Source organism: Vulpes lagopus, chromosome X (genome assembly GCF_018345385.1).
Source record: "Vulpes lagopus strain Blue_001 chromosome X, ASM1834538v1, whole genome shotgun sequence".
NCBI lineage: Eukaryota > Metazoa > Chordata > Mammalia > Carnivora > Canidae > Vulpes > Vulpes lagopus.
This window is the reverse complement of record NC_054848.1, coordinates 4399286-4417535: the sequence shown is the minus strand read 5'-3', so window position 1 is coordinate 4417535 and position 18250 is coordinate 4399286. Positions and strand designations below refer to the sequence as shown.

At 46.6% G+C, this 18250-nt stretch overlaps 1 protein-coding gene across 6 annotated transcripts in view; it reads right to left on the bottom strand.

The window, feature by feature from the left end:
- STS (steroid sulfatase) overlaps nt 1-18250 on the bottom strand; it is a 127796-nt gene that overhangs the window by 49421 nt on the left and 60125 nt on the right. For all 6 annotated transcript variants that reach the window (XM_041740106.1, XM_041740105.1, XM_041740107.1 and 3 more), the window contains one exon: nt 6121-6257. In XM_041740106.1, coding sequence (XP_041596040.1) covers nt 6121-6257 — 137 coding nt within the window. The remainder of the gene's footprint in view (nt 1-6120; nt 6258-18250) is intronic.

The window sequence follows — 18250 nt, the reverse complement described above, 5'->3', positions numbered from 1 at the left end:
CACAACACATTCGATCTTGGCTGCACAAGACTGGAGGATATACTTGTTCTACTTGAGAAGTTTAAGAGTTTTACGACAAAATGCTTCCATGTTCCGCTTCCCACTGCCTCAGAGTAGGAACTGTCCCGAGCACAGTTCCCTGTGATGTGCACCACAACTGCAAGGGGACAATGAGTCATCTATTACTAGCATTTCCCTCTTAGTCCTGCCTTCATGCCATGGAGCTGACAGATGGGGCTCTGCTGTGCAGAGCTGGAAGCCAGCATGCTTTAGTGTGCAAAGACCACCTCCCTTATTCCCTGAAACCTACTAAAAACCTGTAACTTTGGCTGGTGACCAACTCTTGAAATAATTCTCAAGTCTCCATTGGGTGTTTGATAAAACCGGAGGCCCAGTTAATGAATGTGTGGTCCACGATCGCTCCCTATGAACTACACCATCACTCATCCCGTGTGCTGCCCAGCCATAAACGTCCACTCTGAAAGCGAATGAAGCTAATCAGCTATCCCAGCCATAGGGGAATGGAGCTTGGGGTCTTTCACGTGTGCACACTCACAACGAAGGAGCCAGCTGAGTGCCGTGGCTTTCCAGTCCCTTGATGTGCTTGACACAAGAGGCTTGACTTCTTGTCCTTTATCCAAACAGCTAAAAGCACTCCACATACGTGCACACACCCATCGTGATGCTACCTCGGCCATGTAAACGCTTTCACCTCCTCCCAGGCTTCCAATACCTTCCCTGCCATCTTGTTTGGACCTGCAACCCATCACCTCCCAAGCTACCAGCCCCCACCCTGCCGTGGTCAGATACTGCGGTCATTCCCTAATGCCCCAAACTCCAATGCCAAGTTGTCTTTTGTGATAATCCCGGTCAAAATTTCAATCATCAATCAATTCAATGACCCATCTCCCTGCCTCTGCATTGGACTGAAAATCACCCAATTCCACATCCTGAGCCAACACCTGACTCCTGGTCTCCCTCCAAGCAGAACAGAGCTCAGACACAGTCCAATAAGTCATCCCTCTGCCCACGTCCCTCCATGCTTCTCGAAGTAATATCCAGCCTCACTGACCCCAAGCTCCTCAAATATTGCTAGCTCAGCAATCTCCTACAACCGTAAAGTTTATAAATCGACTTGTGTCTTTTCACGTCTTCGTTTTTGGAACTGATTGTTCCAAGAGCATTTTGAAGTGTTCTTTACCCCTGAATTCTGATACCCCCACTTCTCCTCTTCTCAGTCCAGGGGTTCTTTTGCTTTCCTTTTGGGGACTGTTTCTATTTTGCCTTTCCCTCGAACGTTCTATCTGGCCATTCCATTTTCAGTATGCATCAGAAGCGAACATGTTATTTTCACGCTTTAGAGGAGGCCCCATTTATCAAGAAAAGGAGCATTTAAAAATTCAAGATAGAAAACTGATGTATTGAATCCCAGAGGGAATACACAGCCTTATGGCCCAGATTACATTCCTTAGACAACAAAAGAATCACAAAGAGAAAATTGCCATCACTTTTTTTTTTTTTAGACCCTGTGATGCCAGTGGATGAGAAGTAGAAGCATGGAACCTCACTTCTGAACTTTTTTCCGTAAAATTTTATTTATTTATTCATGAGAGACACAGAGTGAGAGAGAGAGGCAGAGACATAGGCAGAGGGAGAAGCAGGCTCCTCACCAGGAGCCTGATGCGGGACTTGATCCCGGATCCTGGAATCACGACCTGAGCTGAAAGCAGGCGCCCAACCACTGAGCCACCCAGGTGTCCCCACTTCTGAACTTTTACCTCAGAGTTCAATCCAAGAAAACCTAGACTCATGAGTTACTCAACCGCTTTCAAAATCCTCACAAAGCAGTGTGACCCGCAGGTAAAATCCCACAGGTGGACCATTATCCACCTCCCTTAGCAGTTTCAGCACGTCGGATAGGGCCTTGCAACTCTCCGCACCTCACCCCCATCATCTCGCCTCTAAATATGACTTACTGAGCCCCTGCTCTGCTCCTGGTCTGCAGCATCCTAGAAGCAAACGTCTTCTACGTGAACCCCACCAGAGCACTATGGCCCGGCCAAACGGACCTACCACGTGAGGGGTTATCCATTACACACTGCATTTCAGAGTCTCACAAGTCTCTGAGAAAGAGTCCCTTTTTAAATGGATAATCCATTAGACTCATGCCCAATAAGCCAAACCCTGGTTAGGATCCTTTCATAGGTTTGAGGGGGTGTTGACCGACATCCAAGGGCCCTCACTGCATGACTTCAGGTTCTTGTCCCTTCCTTGATCCACTAAATGAGATCTTGCAATGTATCCTCCATTCCTGACGATGGGTTTGATGCGTGGCCATCGATACTGCATGGCACGTGCTTAACTACATATCAGGCACGGAAGAGAGGAATTCACTCTGTACCATACCCCCACCTTGTCATGCATGAACCCGTCTGATATGTGTCCTTCTGGCTGGCTGTGTGTTCCATCCCTGCACCCACAGAAGGTGGCAGTGTTCAGCCCCACAGAGGCCAAGGCAGGGGCAAACTGAGGATCACTGTATCAGACACAGCCACTAGGGGAACCACATCACAGAGACCGAGCAACTAGGTGACTCCTGAAGACTCCTCCATGCCACCAGGATGGTTGGTAATTCTTCTACTAAAGAAAAAGGCTCACGTTTTTTGTTTAAAAGAAAAAAAAAAAAGTCCCATCTAAGCCACAGAATCCCAACCCTTGAAGTGGCACGGATTTTTTTTTTTTTTAATTGAAAGGTTTGACCGGAAGGCAGAGGATTATATTAGCGTTCACCTCATTGCTCTCAACGTGCATTTCTCTTTGTAGGATATAGAATTTGCTAGTTGAATCCTGAGCCAGTGCTGATTTATGATTCCGTCTTGTACCTCTATTAATAGCACAGGGCTCTAAATAAATGCTGAGTGCATGCAAATCCCACCCGACAGACTGGAGGTGTCGTCTGGAACGGTACAAGGCACAGGTAAGAAACCAGTGGCGGGAACCACCTCTGTCCCTCTACTGGCTCCCTGGGCCTCGTTCCCCTTCATAGCTCTCCAGTAAATATCACTCCATTTCTGGGGGGAAGAGAAACAGCTACAATGGCACAGCCCCAAGATACTCGGCACACACATGTGAACACACTGTGATTTTGCCCATTTGTTCCTCCCCAAAGCTCTGCAACTTCAGAATTACTTGGGATTGAGAACTGTGCTTTGCGACGGTGCCCTGACGGCCCACAGGATTCGACTGTGGGGGTATCCTGCTGAAATGAGATGATGGTCTGGCCCCATACGCCTACCCTTCTGCTCTCCAAACTCTCAAGCAATTTCTCCACATCTTTGTTGGGAAACTCGTTCATCAGTTTCCGCTCTGTGTTATTTTAAGATCTCCTAGAGGAATGTTAAATCCCTCAGTGGCTTTTAACTTCCCTTATGTCAAGGGACTTATCATTATTACACTCTCTAAGAAAGAAAAAAGAAAAAAAGGGCAGCCCAGGTGGCTGAGTGCTTTAGCACCGCCTTTCGCCCAGGGCGTGATCCTGGAGACCCGGGATCGAGTCCCATGTCGGGCTCCCTGCATGGAGCCTGCTTCTCCCTCTGCCTGTGTCTCTGCCTCTCTCTGGGTCTCATGAATAAATAAATAAAATCTTTAATAAAAAAAAAAAGGAAAAAAAATTAGGCACACAGCATTCAATAAATGTGAGTAATGAAGGAATGCGCCCTTTCCCTGTGATTTACTGTGCTTATGAGGCGGCCTTTCTCATTACAGGGAAGGCAGTGGAACCAGGTGCAAGGGACTTCATGCTCTGCTGGATTCCTGCTCATCTGTCATATTAATTCTGTAATTAATACAGCTGACGCAGCTATATTCGTCTCCACCAACCCTCACCTGCCTTACCTGCAGAATGGGGATGATGACCCTACCTCGTGGTGCACAGACGGCCCATGGCACAAAGGAGGGCACGTGGGCCAAGTCCAGGGCTGGGTGCAGAGCACGCCCAGAGCAGGCCGTAGCTGAGATGATTACAGAAGGCCAGCCACCCCTGGGGTTACTTAGAGGGATTCTAGGGTCAGGCTGTGAGCCAGCCACTGGGTATCTCAGCAGGGCCCCTTCTGTGGTCCTCACAGTGCATCTGTGAGCTCACGTGCATCGCTGACTATAACCATGCAGCACGGCACCATCACACAGCTAACAATAAGGCAATAAGCACGGTGAGGCGGCGTGCAAGTCGCCATGGAGCGTAATTAAGTAATAAAGGTGCTTTCGTTGTGTATGTGCCTTTCCAGGTATAAAGAACCCTGCAGTGGAGAAGGTGAGGCTCCATGCAGCTAGGCTGCACCCAAAAACGTTGGAAGAAAATGCTCTGGATGACAGATGTGCACCCTCTGCAGCTTTCTGGTCTTCTCTCAGAGAGCTCTTGTGCAGGATGCATCATCTTTAGGCAAATATTCCCATTTTATTTTACTCCATAATTATTCAGAGTGCTGCAGCCCCGTCAGCATCAAAAGGAAAGGCTTTTTTCTTGGGACGATGGAATGCTCCTCGAAACACTCGGGTGGACTGGATTGGTAAAACGGCAAAGACATCCCGAGTAATCAATGTCATGGCATAGCGAGACGATTTCACTCTTTGGCAAAAAGAAAAGAACAGGATCATCTACGAATGTGACGTCATGTTCTCACGCAGATCTCAGAAACCGAAACACTCTGTTTCATCCTAGACGGCACCAGTACTAGGGAAACACTGAAAGTCAGACTTCCTAATGAGTCAGGGGATGCAGATGTGGCCTTATAATGAGATAAAAATCAGTCCACTTGATGGTAAGCAGCATGAGCTCACCTGCTAGCCCACACATGGCTTAGAGTCACGTAAGAAACCCGATCCTCGCAACGTCACGGCCGGCAAAGAGATGAAATAGTCTGATTCACACGGCTAACGTGTGCAAAGTGCAAGCTGATTCACCTGCAACATTTAAAGAAGCAGCAATGAAAAAAGTCACTCTTGTCCCGCCATGTGGACAAGCCCTAGGACAATGGATTTGTCTCGTAAATCTCACAAAGGGCAGTGTTCGTTCCGCTTCGGGCTCTCAGCACACATCCTATGGGCTCTCTGTTACTTTATACGATCACAGACCCTCAGAGAAGCAACTGAGGACGTGTAAAGAGGAGACAGCTGAACCCTAGAAAGTTAAGACACGTCTCAAATTCCCAGAGACTGTAGATGGACAGCTAGAAGGGTCCGGTCCTCTTGTTTCTCAAGACCGTGCTCCTTGCGAGATTTAACAAAACAAGACAAACCAAGACTTGTTCTCGTGATCGGCACAGGAGGCAACCGACATCACGTTCCATGTGCTGCTGAAAACAAACCGATCAAAAAAAAACAAAACAAAACAAAAAACAAACCACCACGAAACACAAAGCTGTAGTCCTCGGCAATGTGCAGGGAGTCCGAAAACATCTACATGGAAGAGTCCAGGGCTGTCTGTTCCGTGCACAACGAGAAGGAGGAACAACGAGAGAAGGAGGGAAAAACGGGGGAAAGAAAACAAACACATGGGAATCCTAAGCAGCCTGCTGACTGGTGGCATTTGGACAACTGTGTCCCGTTGTGTCCACGGGGATTGTGCGACGTCCGCACCAGAGACGGCGTCACCGGAAAGGCCCAGCACTGAGTGCGGAGTTCAGGGCCCCCGGCTTCCCCTGCCTGCGACGGCGTAGATGCCGCCCGGCTCTGCAGAGAAAGCAAAGGCAGCGAGCGAGGTCGTGGTGATCTCACGAGGTGGAGGGCACACTTCCCTTTTTAAACTTTTTTTTTTTTTTTTTTTTTTAAATAAGGCGTCCTCCCAGCACCCGTGAAGAAAGCGGCAGGCTTTTCAGGACGAGAGTCCTGTGCTCAGGAGGAAGGAGAAGGGATGCCGAGGCCCCAGCGGCGTCCGGGTGCCCGCGGCCCGAGGGCCACCTGCCCGAGTGCAGGGGAGGTGGGAAGGGCACCTCGGGGCGCCCGCGGGGCTCAGGCTGCTGCTTGGCGTCCGCGGGCTCCCCGGCCTGCTGTCCCAGCCTTGAGAGCCTGGAGGCCCGTGCCCTGTGCCAGGGCAGGGGACGCGGGGGGGCGGCGCGCACGTACCCACGCTCCAGTCCAGCTCCTCGGCAGCATCCCCGTAGGCGCCGTGCTGGCTGCGGCCCGCGAAGTCCGGGGACGAGAACAGGGCCGTGTGCACGTGCAGGTAGGACAGCAGCAGCAGGAAGGGCGTCCCGGCGTTTCTGTGGGAGGAAGGGTCCAGGGCAAGTCAGCACCGGGCCTCGTGGGCACGTGGGCCGCCCAAGAGGCCGCAAAGCAGCCCCGACGTGGCCTCGAAGGTCCCGGCACCCCCGACGGCCTCGCAGGTGCAAGTGCGGCCTGCCCGGTGCAGCCCCAGCCCGGCTGTGCACGGGAGGCCGTGTGCCAGGCCCGCTGCGCCCTCTCCACCCAGTGACCACTACGAGCTCAGGGCCCTTGCGGACTGTGTCCCCCGGGCCAGGCCCACCCCCTGGGGCTGCCTCCTGGTGACAGCGTCTGCGGGCCTGCCCATGGCTCACGGCCATGCCACGTGCCCGTCTAACGCCAGCTGGGCTCTCCGATCCGCGTGTTGCCCGCCTCCCGCTGCTAAACAAGTGTCTGCGACAAATGCTCAAGGGTCAGCCCTGAAGTCTGGGAAGCTACATGGACCAGCCTTGGAAACTGGCCCAAATCGACAGTCTTGGGTCACTTCAAAAGCAGGTGTCAATTCAGAGTGGGTCAGGACCTTTGGCATTGGACCTGGTGGGAACACAGGGTTGCTGGAGACCTGTGAGTGGCTGTCAACAAGTGGCCCTGTGACAGCGCTCATGAGCCTGGGGAGGGTGCAAAGGGGGGCAGGGAGCTATGCCCAGCTCTGCTGAGAGGGGTCGAGGCATCCCAGCACCTGCTCTTGACAGCCCTCTGATCTCGGAGGAATGCACTTGCTTGATGCATTTTGGTTTTATGTAACCAGTTTAGATTTTACCCTTGTCCAGGAAAGTCACAGAAATTCCCTTCCGGCTAAAAGGGACTAGTGAATAAATGCTCTTTTGAAGGCTGTGCGGTCACAAATGGAGTGAATCAAGGAACAGATTCGTGGCCAAATGCAATTTCTACTAGAGCGTCCAGTGCACTCCCCAAGAAGCCCTCATGTGCTTCCTCGTCCCACCAGACCACGAGCTGGGGCGTGTCACGGAGAGCCCTGTGCCGCCGGCACCAGCATGGTGACTGGCAAGTAGCGTAAGCTCAGGACACCTGTGTTCGTGGATGAAATCCTACATGAGCACTCTGAGCTTCTGTGGGTCCGCCCAGGACCCCCGGGGACTGCAGGGGTGCATCAGTGCAGCATAGTTGGTGCAAAAGGTGCTCTAGACTAGGTACCGTTATAGACACCTACGTGATATATGTGTATATCTACATATAGATTACGTGCATCTCTATATACCTGTATTTATATATATATACCTAGATAGACTCACACACGTGTATACTACGTACCTACATGCATATTAGTATAGGGCTGTGTGTACATATTTACAGACATACACCTGTACACATTAGTCATATAGCTGTACATACACACACCTATGTATGTTATTAGTATGCATGTGTATATATGCATGTCCACACATATGCCTATACACATATTATTAGTATAGCTATAGACACACACATGTATATACTGTGCACCTGTGTATATATTATTAGCATATAGCTGTAGAGATAGACGTATATGCATATTATACCTGTACACACATGTACCTAAACACATACATATACTATGCACCTATGTATATATTATAATATATATACACATACACGTGTGTGTACATATTTTTTTTATAACATTGCATTACATTTTTTATTTCACTTTGGTAAAGAAGTGTACGCTACACTTTTTGTTCCAAGTATTCAAATAATATGTTCCTCCTGGAAATCAAAAGTGTAGCAGTCACCTGGACTACATAAGCAATGACCCTCAATAATTGGCAATGCTTTGAAGACTGCCAAATAGGTGTCAAAAACACTAATTTTAACTTCAAGATAATGTAGTGCATTTCTTTTTTTTATATACATATATAGCAGATACATACACATTTACTGATATATATTAATATAGGATTACACAGAAAAACATAAACATATACACCTATATATGTAATACTATGCGTGTATATATACATGTACATACATAGATCATTAGTATATATACATGTACACGCACGCCCATATGTTTTTGATAAAGTTATATATCTCTACAAATACATACACAGACACCTGTATGTGTTATTAGTATAAGCGTGTATATGTACATGTAGACACATGTATATACATATATTACACATATATGGATATACATATATTATATACACACATATATTATGCACCTATGTATACATTATTAGTGTAGGGCTGTGTGTATATATACATCTATTTGTATATACATACAGACATATACATACACATTTACCTACGTATGTTATTAACATAGGTGTGCACACAAATATGTACATATGTGTCTATATGTTATTACTGTGTATGTATATATACACACACATATATATATACCTGTACACACATACACCTACACACACACACACACACACATATATATAGTATGCACCTACGTATATATTATTAGTATAGGGCTGTGTGTATATATACACCTATCTATATATGTATACACATACAGACATATATACACATTTACCTACGAATGTTATTAACATAGGTGTGCATACAAATATGTACATATGTGTCTATATGTTATTACTGTGTATGTATATATACACACACATATATATATACCTGTACACACATACACCTACACACACACACACACACATATATATAGTATGCACCTACGTATATATTATTAGTATAGGGCTGTGTGTATATATACACCTATCTATATATGTATACACATACAGACATATACATACACATTTACCTACGTATGTTATTAACATAGGTGTGCATACAAATATGTACATATGTGTCTATATGTTATTACTGTGCATGTATATATACACACACATATATATATACCTGTACACACATACACCTACACACACACACACATATATATAGTATGCACCTACGTATATATTATTAGTATAGGGCTGTGTGTATATATACACCTATCTATATATGTATACACATACAGACATATATACACATTTACCTACGAATGTTATTAACATAGGTGTGCATACAAATAAGTACATATATACCTATATGCTATTACTGTGTACGTATACACACACACACACACACATATATATACCTATATGCACACACACACATATATATATATATATACTACGCACCTACATATTTGTTGTTAGGGCTCTGTGTTATATACATCTATATGTATATACATACAGACTTATATATACACATTTACCTACGTATGTTATTAACATAGGTGTACATACAAATAAGTACATATATACCTGTATGTTATTACTCTGTATGTATATGTACTCTGTATGTATATATATACACACACATATACCTATATGCACACACACACACACACATATATATACTATGCACCTACAAATGTATTATTAGTTAGGGCTGTGTGTATACATACATCTATATGTATATACATACAGACATATACATACACATTTACCTATGTACGTTATTAACATAGGTGTGCATACAAATATGTACATATATACCTACATGTTATTACTGTGTATGTATATATACACACACACATACATATATACCTGTACACACATACACCTATACACACACACACACATACACATACTATGCACCTACATATTGATATAGATATACACGTTCAAATATATACATATATACTTATGTGTGTTAATAGTATGTATATCTCTATATGTACACACATACACCTGAACGTTTATTATTAGTAGTATACACACACATACACACCCACATATACTGCACACCTATGTCTATTAGTATAGGGCTGTGTGTATACACACACACAGACACACATACCCGTATATGTGTTTTTTTAATTTTTATTTATTTATGATAGTCACACACACAGAGAGAGAGAGAGAGAGAGAGAGAGAGGTAGAGTGAGAAGCAGGCTCCATGCACCGGGAGCCCGACGTGGGATTCAATCCCAGGTCTGCAGGATCGCGCCCTGGGCCAAAGGCAGGCGCTAAACCGCTGCGCCACCCAGGGATCCCTGTATATGTTTTTAATATAGGTACATATATATAAATACATAGATATACACCTGTATCTGTTATCAGTATATGTGTGTGCACACACACTAATAGATATATTAGTGATATCGGTGCATAGATACCTATATACACACATGCAACCACACCTATGAATGTATATATGCTTTGTATAGCTGTGCATATATGCACATATGCATCTATATATATTAATATGCAGATGCATTATGCACCTACACACATATCAGTACAGGTGTACACACATGTACCTATGTACATTATTAGCATATGTACATACATGTATACAACTACACGTGTATCATGGGTATGGCTGTATATAGCCACACACACATAAACCCACACATGCACAGCAGTATAGCTGTATCAGCACACATACACACCTATATGTTATTAGTACAGGTGTATATACATACGTACAAATATACACCTACTGGTACAGGCATATACGTACCCAATATGTAAACTCTAACTCAGAAATCTCTGATGGCTTCGACGGGACGGTCCCTTCTTGTTCATCATCTCTGCCACCCAAAAGAGCGCTCAAGAAACACTGGTATTTAATGAAATCAATGAGGCTTGTGTATATTTATTTAGCACCTTGAGTCCTCATGGTAACCAAAAACATCTCAAATTTAGCACTGGGTATCACAATGCTCGCTAACCAGTTCACCTCTGATAAAGAAACGAATACACACTTTGCCAAATGCGTTTTTAAAATTTCCTCAGGTTGCAGAGAGCTTGGGGCCATCCAGCCCACACGGGGTGGGGGGGATCACCCCTCAGATCTGCTGCTTATCACACTTTACACTCATGTTCCTCTGGACTTTGGAAACCAAAGGAAGCATAAAACCTCGGACTCTGATGTCCCAGGGCCCTCCTGCCTCAAAATCAAATTGAGCCCGTTACTGTTAATCATCTGCATCGTGCTTTGGAGTTCTAGGGTTTGGGGTTGCAATCTATCTCTTTTCCTTTTTACGAGAGTATAAAATGAAGCAACAGTTACTATTTCACAACTTAGCTAACCAACTGACTAAATGAATAAATGACGACAACAACAAAAATCACAAAAACCCAAGCAGCAAACAAGCAAAAAGCTCCCAGGGGTCCCTGCCACCTGTGCCCACAAGTGGAACTAGCATGAGATTCCAAATCCATGGGGCGCCCGGGTGGCTTGGTCAGCTAACTGTCAGCTTTCGGCTTAGGGCATGATCCCAAGGTCCTGGGATCGAGTCCCACAACGGGCTCCACGCTCAGTGGAAAATCTGCTGCTCTTCTCGTCTGCCCGTCTGTCTGCTTATGCTCGAGCTCTCCTTGTGAAATAAATAAATAAAATCTTTAAAAAAATAATAGAGCCGAGGCAGCTTACAAAGCCAGCCCCCGAGCACGTACGTGGTCAGAGCTGGCGATACAGGATGTGGCTGGCACAACGTGCTGAGGACAGATCCGTGGCGTGTGCCCATCGGCTTCAGAAAGAGTAATAAATACATCAAACACGACGGAGAGCCGGCTGTCGGCATCACCGGCACAATGTCAAGGTGGGGGGCGTTTTGAAATGTGCGCCCAGAACAGACAAGCAGGTGACCACTGGGCCGCAGGCCAACTAGTGAGCCGGACCCAAGGCGCTGTCGCTCCGAGGAGGGGACACCAGAGACCGTGCCTACTGACAGCGGCCGCGCCCACCTGGCCAAGCCCGGCGACACGGCCCCCGGGCCGGGAGGGAACCCTCGCTGTGCAGAACCTTCCGGATGGAGGGGCCACGGCAGGCCCACGGGGGCGTCTGCGTCTCCCTTCCCCACGACCCTGACAACTCCAGGGCGCTCCATCACCTTTGTGGGCCTCAGTCCCGTGTCATTCGCGGGGCCACTCCAGTAAATAAAGTAAAACTTTTGAAAGTAAAAACTTTGAAAGTTTACTGCCAGTGTGTTGCTCGCTGGGTGAAAAGAAAGAATTTTCGGCGGCTACACGCCTTTGCTCTATTTGCAAAAGATACAGAAGGGGGCTCCGCGCCTTCCCAGCAGCCGGCGATCATTTCAATCCAAGAATCAAAAGGCTGATTTCTTATAAAGGCGGACTAAAATGCATCCAAGGGGATGGTGAAGGTGTTACTTTTTTTTTTTTTAATTTTTTTTATTGGAGTTCAATTTGCCAACTTATGGATGCTGGACTCTGAAGCCATCCATCGCCACCGGCGATGCTCCTCCCGGAGACCCGCTGTGACCTGAGTGCAAGTACCTAAAGTCACCCCCACGCCCCAGCAGACAACAGATGCAGGAAACATGCTTTGCTGATACAGGTTGTAAATTCCCTGGAATGCATCCTTCATTATCCTAACCCAGACAGTGCAAGAAAAACCTACAAAACCTACAAAACAACCACCTAAAAAGATAATTTCCCTGTAGTTTAGATAATATGAACTAAGAAACAATTGGAATGGTTGTAATAGGAAATGAGATTCGGAGGAAGGAGATGGATTTTCCCTTTGTAAAACCAATCACATTTCTTTGCAGCTACTAGAAGGAAGGAGAACGCCTCCTTAGATGGAGCCTCCAAGGGAAAAAAGGAGGACAGGAGAGTATATTCACCCCCTCAGGGTACGTCCGCCCTGCTAGGGGATAGCTGTTCTGATTCAGACAAGCCACATAAGACAGATCGATCGTCTGTTCCCCACGTTCACGCTCAGCCTGGGAACGAGGAGAGAAGTCCATGAAGGACATGGGGACATCAATGGATGACCCTGGGAACAGTAAAACTGGGGTCTACTCAGTGCTGCAGAGAATATAGCAATCCATTTATTCCACAGTGGTTCTCAGTGCTGAAAATGGAAAAAAAAAAAAAAAAAAAAAAAGCTAGTATCTAAAACATTGGGAAGTTTCCCATTAAAAAGAGAGAGAGAGAAAAAAAAAAGAACTTTCCCCCAGATAGTTCCACCTCAGAAATAGGCCCTTCTGCTTTCTCTGGATGAGCAAGAAGCTTGCAGCATGCTTGGCCTGGAGAGGGGGCTCATCCAAAGAGCCAAAGATCCCCTCCATCCCGAAAGCTGCCTCTCGGTGGCCCATGCAACGACAGACACCAATCAAGGGGCATCCACCCTTACCGAGGAGACAATTCTTTAATGACTCAATCTTTCCACTGGTGAACACGTATGTGCGTGTGTCTCCCTGTGTGTTGCCCTTACTCGTTAATCTGATGCACTTTTCTCACCATGAATCAAAGATCAGCATCACCGCTATTCCTTTCTGGCTTAATCTCTTATTTAGGCTAATAAAGTCACCCCATGATCCCTTTCTTCAGAAGATGCTCTGCGAAAAATAAATAAATTAATTAATTTTAAAAAATAAAAAAAAGAAGATGCTCTGTGCCAAATCACAGCCATTCGTTATGGCCACTTACACCCCGGTCTGGCTGGAAATGTCAAAGGCTGGGTCGAAGGTACCGTGTAAATGCATTTCAGGATTTCGACCGTGCCAGATATCGATGGCAGGAGAACGGGACAAAAGGTCAGGTCTTCCGACGATACATTTATCAGCCGTCCCAGTTTCAGGGCGTTGTGAGGACGCCGACAATGTTTGCAGGAGGAAGCCTCTACCTCCTGTAGGACTACAGACCACAGGAGATGGCGGGGGAAGCTCTTCCCCACGACCCTCCCGTAAGGCAATGCGACCTGCCCGGTCACACATACTTCCCATCATCCCGACGGCACGGTCGCTTCCCTTTGTGGACTGGTCAGGAATTGGGGTTCGTTAAAGGATCAAAAATGGGATCTTATCACTCCGGGAAATCAACAGATTAAAAACAAAACTCTTATCTTTTCCAAATTTTGGATTCGTTCTCCAGTAGACCCCAAGCCGAGGATACAACAGAGGTCCCCACACTAAACATAACTGGAAATCACTGGTATTTCACTTCTAACGACGGCCTTTAAGAGGCACGCACACGCCGACACTGAACGTGTTCCACCCGGATTCAATACGTCCTGAGCTGGTTCAGTATGTGTTCAACACGGGGGCCTGGACGCACAGCGCTCGCGGTCAATGTCATTTGAATTGATGAATCCGGGCCCTGGAGCTCATCAACTGTACAAGTCACGTGGGTGTGTATAAAGCCGTCGTCCTTCTCGAAAACATCCTGTTGAGCCTGGACATCTGTATGTTCGCAGAGAAAAACGGCCCTTTCCTTCAGCAGACGTGTCTTTCCTAGCAACGGCGCGCTGCTTTCAACATATCTGGGGGGCAAAGGGGCCGACGTATCTGGCCCCTCCCGCTGCAGAGTGACCAAGGTTCACCTCACTGTGTGGAGGACGATGAGAAACGCGGGTCTCCTTCTACCCACTGCCAGTAACCTTCTTAAATGTAGCCTTGACTTAACCAAACAAAACTACTTTGTGCATAAAATTAACTCACTGAATTCACCTGTCACGGTGCAGCCTCCGAAGCCTTTTCAGAACACGCAAATGCGTCTCCATCACCATGGTGATGACTGCGGGGGCATCGGAGCTCCTTTGAAAACCACCAGGATGCCTTCTACTTTCAGGGCGTGACGCGGACTCTTCGGTTGACATCTCTCAGATTCCCTGTTGCACGGGCTGAGCCGGTCTCTACCATGGCCCGGAGCGCTTTTGCTATCCACTCCAAAGCGCCCAGCGTCAAGCTCCTCCACGAGAGGACATCTCTTCTTCCCATCTCAGGTGGAAGTTTTGCAGCGTGAAAGACGGGACGTGCGTGAAATGTGCCCGGGGTGACGTGTGGATCCCCAGTGCTTGGCAGGTCGCAGACAACCGGCTTACAGCTGAACACAACCATTTGCACTGCACCACCATTTGCACTGTACACTCAACCCAACTGATTTATAGGGCCCTGAAGAGACCAACGGCCAAGGGAATGAGCCGGACGACTGCACGATCCTTTGCTCAGGGCACGAAAAGGGGCTTGCGAATGTCTAAGAAATCTACAGTTCATTCCTGCCTGCCTGTAAGAGCAACAGGGACTTCCTGCTAATTAGATTGCATTAAGGATGACCTGCCTCCTGCATTACTACAGAGCTTACAACATATGGTGTGTGGTGAGCCTGATTATCTAGTTTCCCAATAGAAGCAAATCCCCAAGAGGAATTCATCCCTCAGAGTAAATTAGGATGGGGCGCCATGGAGAGCACGGTTGTGTATTCCAAACCATCACTCTCCTCAACACAGAAGTGTGTGCTTTAATCCGGGGGCACGGTGGTCGCAAATCTGGCCGAGGGGACCTCATGTGAGAGCACCATAAACCAACACAGCATCTCCGCCTCACGCCCCTGCCATCCACAGCTCCACACCTCAAGTGAGCATCTTTAGTCTACATCGTTTCAGACACAAGGCTCAGAGATAGAGAATAAATTTTAGAAATGAGAGTTTTAAATCACTTTCTTCACTTCTTTTGACGTATTCATTGCATGGGAAGTATGCACCTGCCCAAACGGTCTTTTAGGTCAATACATCAAAAGTAGGCACTGGCTTCCATTGTGAAGTTCTCAAGTCACATGCGTTTGGACGAATTTCACCAACACCATCATTGCTTTGGATAATTTCCTTCTGCTCCTCCTAAGTCTGAATCCATTTCTCACACCAAGGTGGTAAAGGCCTGCCTACATTCTTCAGGATGTGCTGGCCAGTGAGATAACACATGTAAGTGTGTCTTCATATCCTTGTATATGTATATATAGAATATTTTTTATATATATAAATATTCAAGGATATTCAGATCCTTGAAATATATATATATAATATTTTTTCTTTACAAATACTGCTATGTAAAAAAAAAAAAAGAAGAAAAAACAAATACTGTTATGTTTCTTTGGTTACCTAGTGAGGTGATTCTCAAGATGCTCGGCCATCACACACGGTGAATCAGACATCACACATCACACACGAGGACAATTGTAGCCAGGTCTGGTTTTACCCAGACACCTTCCATCTCTGTCTTCAGGTGACGTATGGGGGAAGCTTTCTGTGAATAGCATCATGGTATACAAACGCCGTGTTTGCACTAACGCTGACCATGCGTGCACTGCGCCAACACGGGCAACAGGCCTTTCCACTGGACCCATCTTTTTTTTTTTTTTTTTTAATTTATAATAGTCACAGAGAGAGAGAGACAGACAGAGAGGCAGAGACATAGGCAGAGGAAGAAGCAGGCTCCATGCACCGGGAGCCCAATGTGGGATTCGATCCCAGGTGTCCAGGATCATGCCCTGGGCCAAAGGCAGGCGCTAAACCGCTGCTCCACACAGGGATCCCTCCACTGGACCCATCTGTCGTGAAGCATGAACCCTCTTGTACAAACCCAATAACCCCAACCCTCAACTGTGGAGTTGCTAGAGCATCTTAAATCTCTCATTCTGCCCCACAATTGCAGAAACCTGCATATCATCAAGATCAAATGCACAGGCTTCAATGCCTTTACGGTCAAATTGCTTTTGGTCGTCTCCCAAAGTGACGTGCCGAGGAGCCCATTTAAGATGCCTTGTAATCATCTGAATATTCATACTCTCTATAGATTCAATCATTCCTGTCAAAATAGCACATGTGGGAGAGAAGTGAATCATCTGGAAGCCGAGTATGATTCCCGAGCCCTGTGATTTTGCAGGGGGCACTGTATTATTAATCTCCTCCCATATGTTTCTGAGAGATTGCTCGTCGATGCAGACCGATAGGTGAGTGTTCAGCTGTTACAGCAAATTTGGCAAAACAGCACACTGCTGGGTTTTGAGCTTCAATGGCCAGGTCTGCAATCCAGCGGGGTGCCATCCTATCTCGGAACGGCTGTCCCCCTGCTTATGAACGCAGCGAGGCTAACCCGCGAGGTAAGAGCTTTGTCAACCACGCAGACTGTGCCTCATTGTTGAGGTATGACATTAATTTAGTGTCACAGCCAGAGAGCTTTTTAAATATAAAACACAACACAATAAGATGGAAAGTGTCAGAAGTGATCGCTCTGCTAAAAAAAAAAAAGAGAGAGAGAGAGAGAGAGATCATTTTAGGAGCCTTGTTTCTATTAATAATCTATGTGTATCTGGGGCGCCTGGGTGGCTCAGTCGGTTAGGTGTCAGCCTTCAGCTCAGGTTATGATCCCAGGGTTCTGGGATCAAGCCCCAAGTCTGGCTCTCGGCTCAGTGGGGAATCTTCTTGTCCCTCTTCCTCTGGTCCTTCCCTGTGCTCATGTGCTCATGCGCTCTCTCTCAAATAAAGAAAGAAAGAAAGAAAGTCTACTAAAAAACAAAATACATAGATCTTACTGGGCGATGATGCAAAATGTATACCTTATAAGGTTCTAAAACTGGTGCATCAGATCCCAAGTCAGCATCCCCTTCTGAAAATATGTACGGATCTAACAATGGCTGTGGATTCTTGTGGGAAACCCCATCTATGCTCCAGTATTCTTGGGGTGTGCTAGGCGACATCTGGGCTAGACTCTCTCGGGAGCTGGTTCAATGGCGATGTGCAGCTTGGCCTCGGCACTCCACAGTAAGAGGAGAAGACCGGTGATCTTCAGTTTTCAGAGCACACTAAGGTTCTGCAAACCAAAGCCTGAGCAGTCGCTACTCAGCTGTGTGGGCCAACCGTTAGGCTTACGTAGGCATCACTAACTCAACGGTACATCCACATGCAAGTGATGACAACAGATGCTCAGGAGCATGACCACCAGCTTAAAATCTTCCTCCTTCTGTCAAGAACCGCATTACATCTTTCCTCCTGCCATTTTAGCTGGGACCAACTGGTTTCTCCAGTCTTTGGTGCCTGAACAACACATGTTCTCAGCATGCTCATGGCAAGTGACCGCACAGACCAGATGTCTGGTTTTCACATGACATTTCCACTCTTCTCTAAAGTTCCGAATGGAACAAAATGGTTTTGTCTGGTTTTGATAGCAGGTGTTTAGAAAATAGTCTCTCTCCTAACTCTGGGAAACGAACAAGGGGTAGTGGAAGGGGAGGTGGGTGGGGGTGACTGGGTGACGGGCACTGAGGGGGGCACT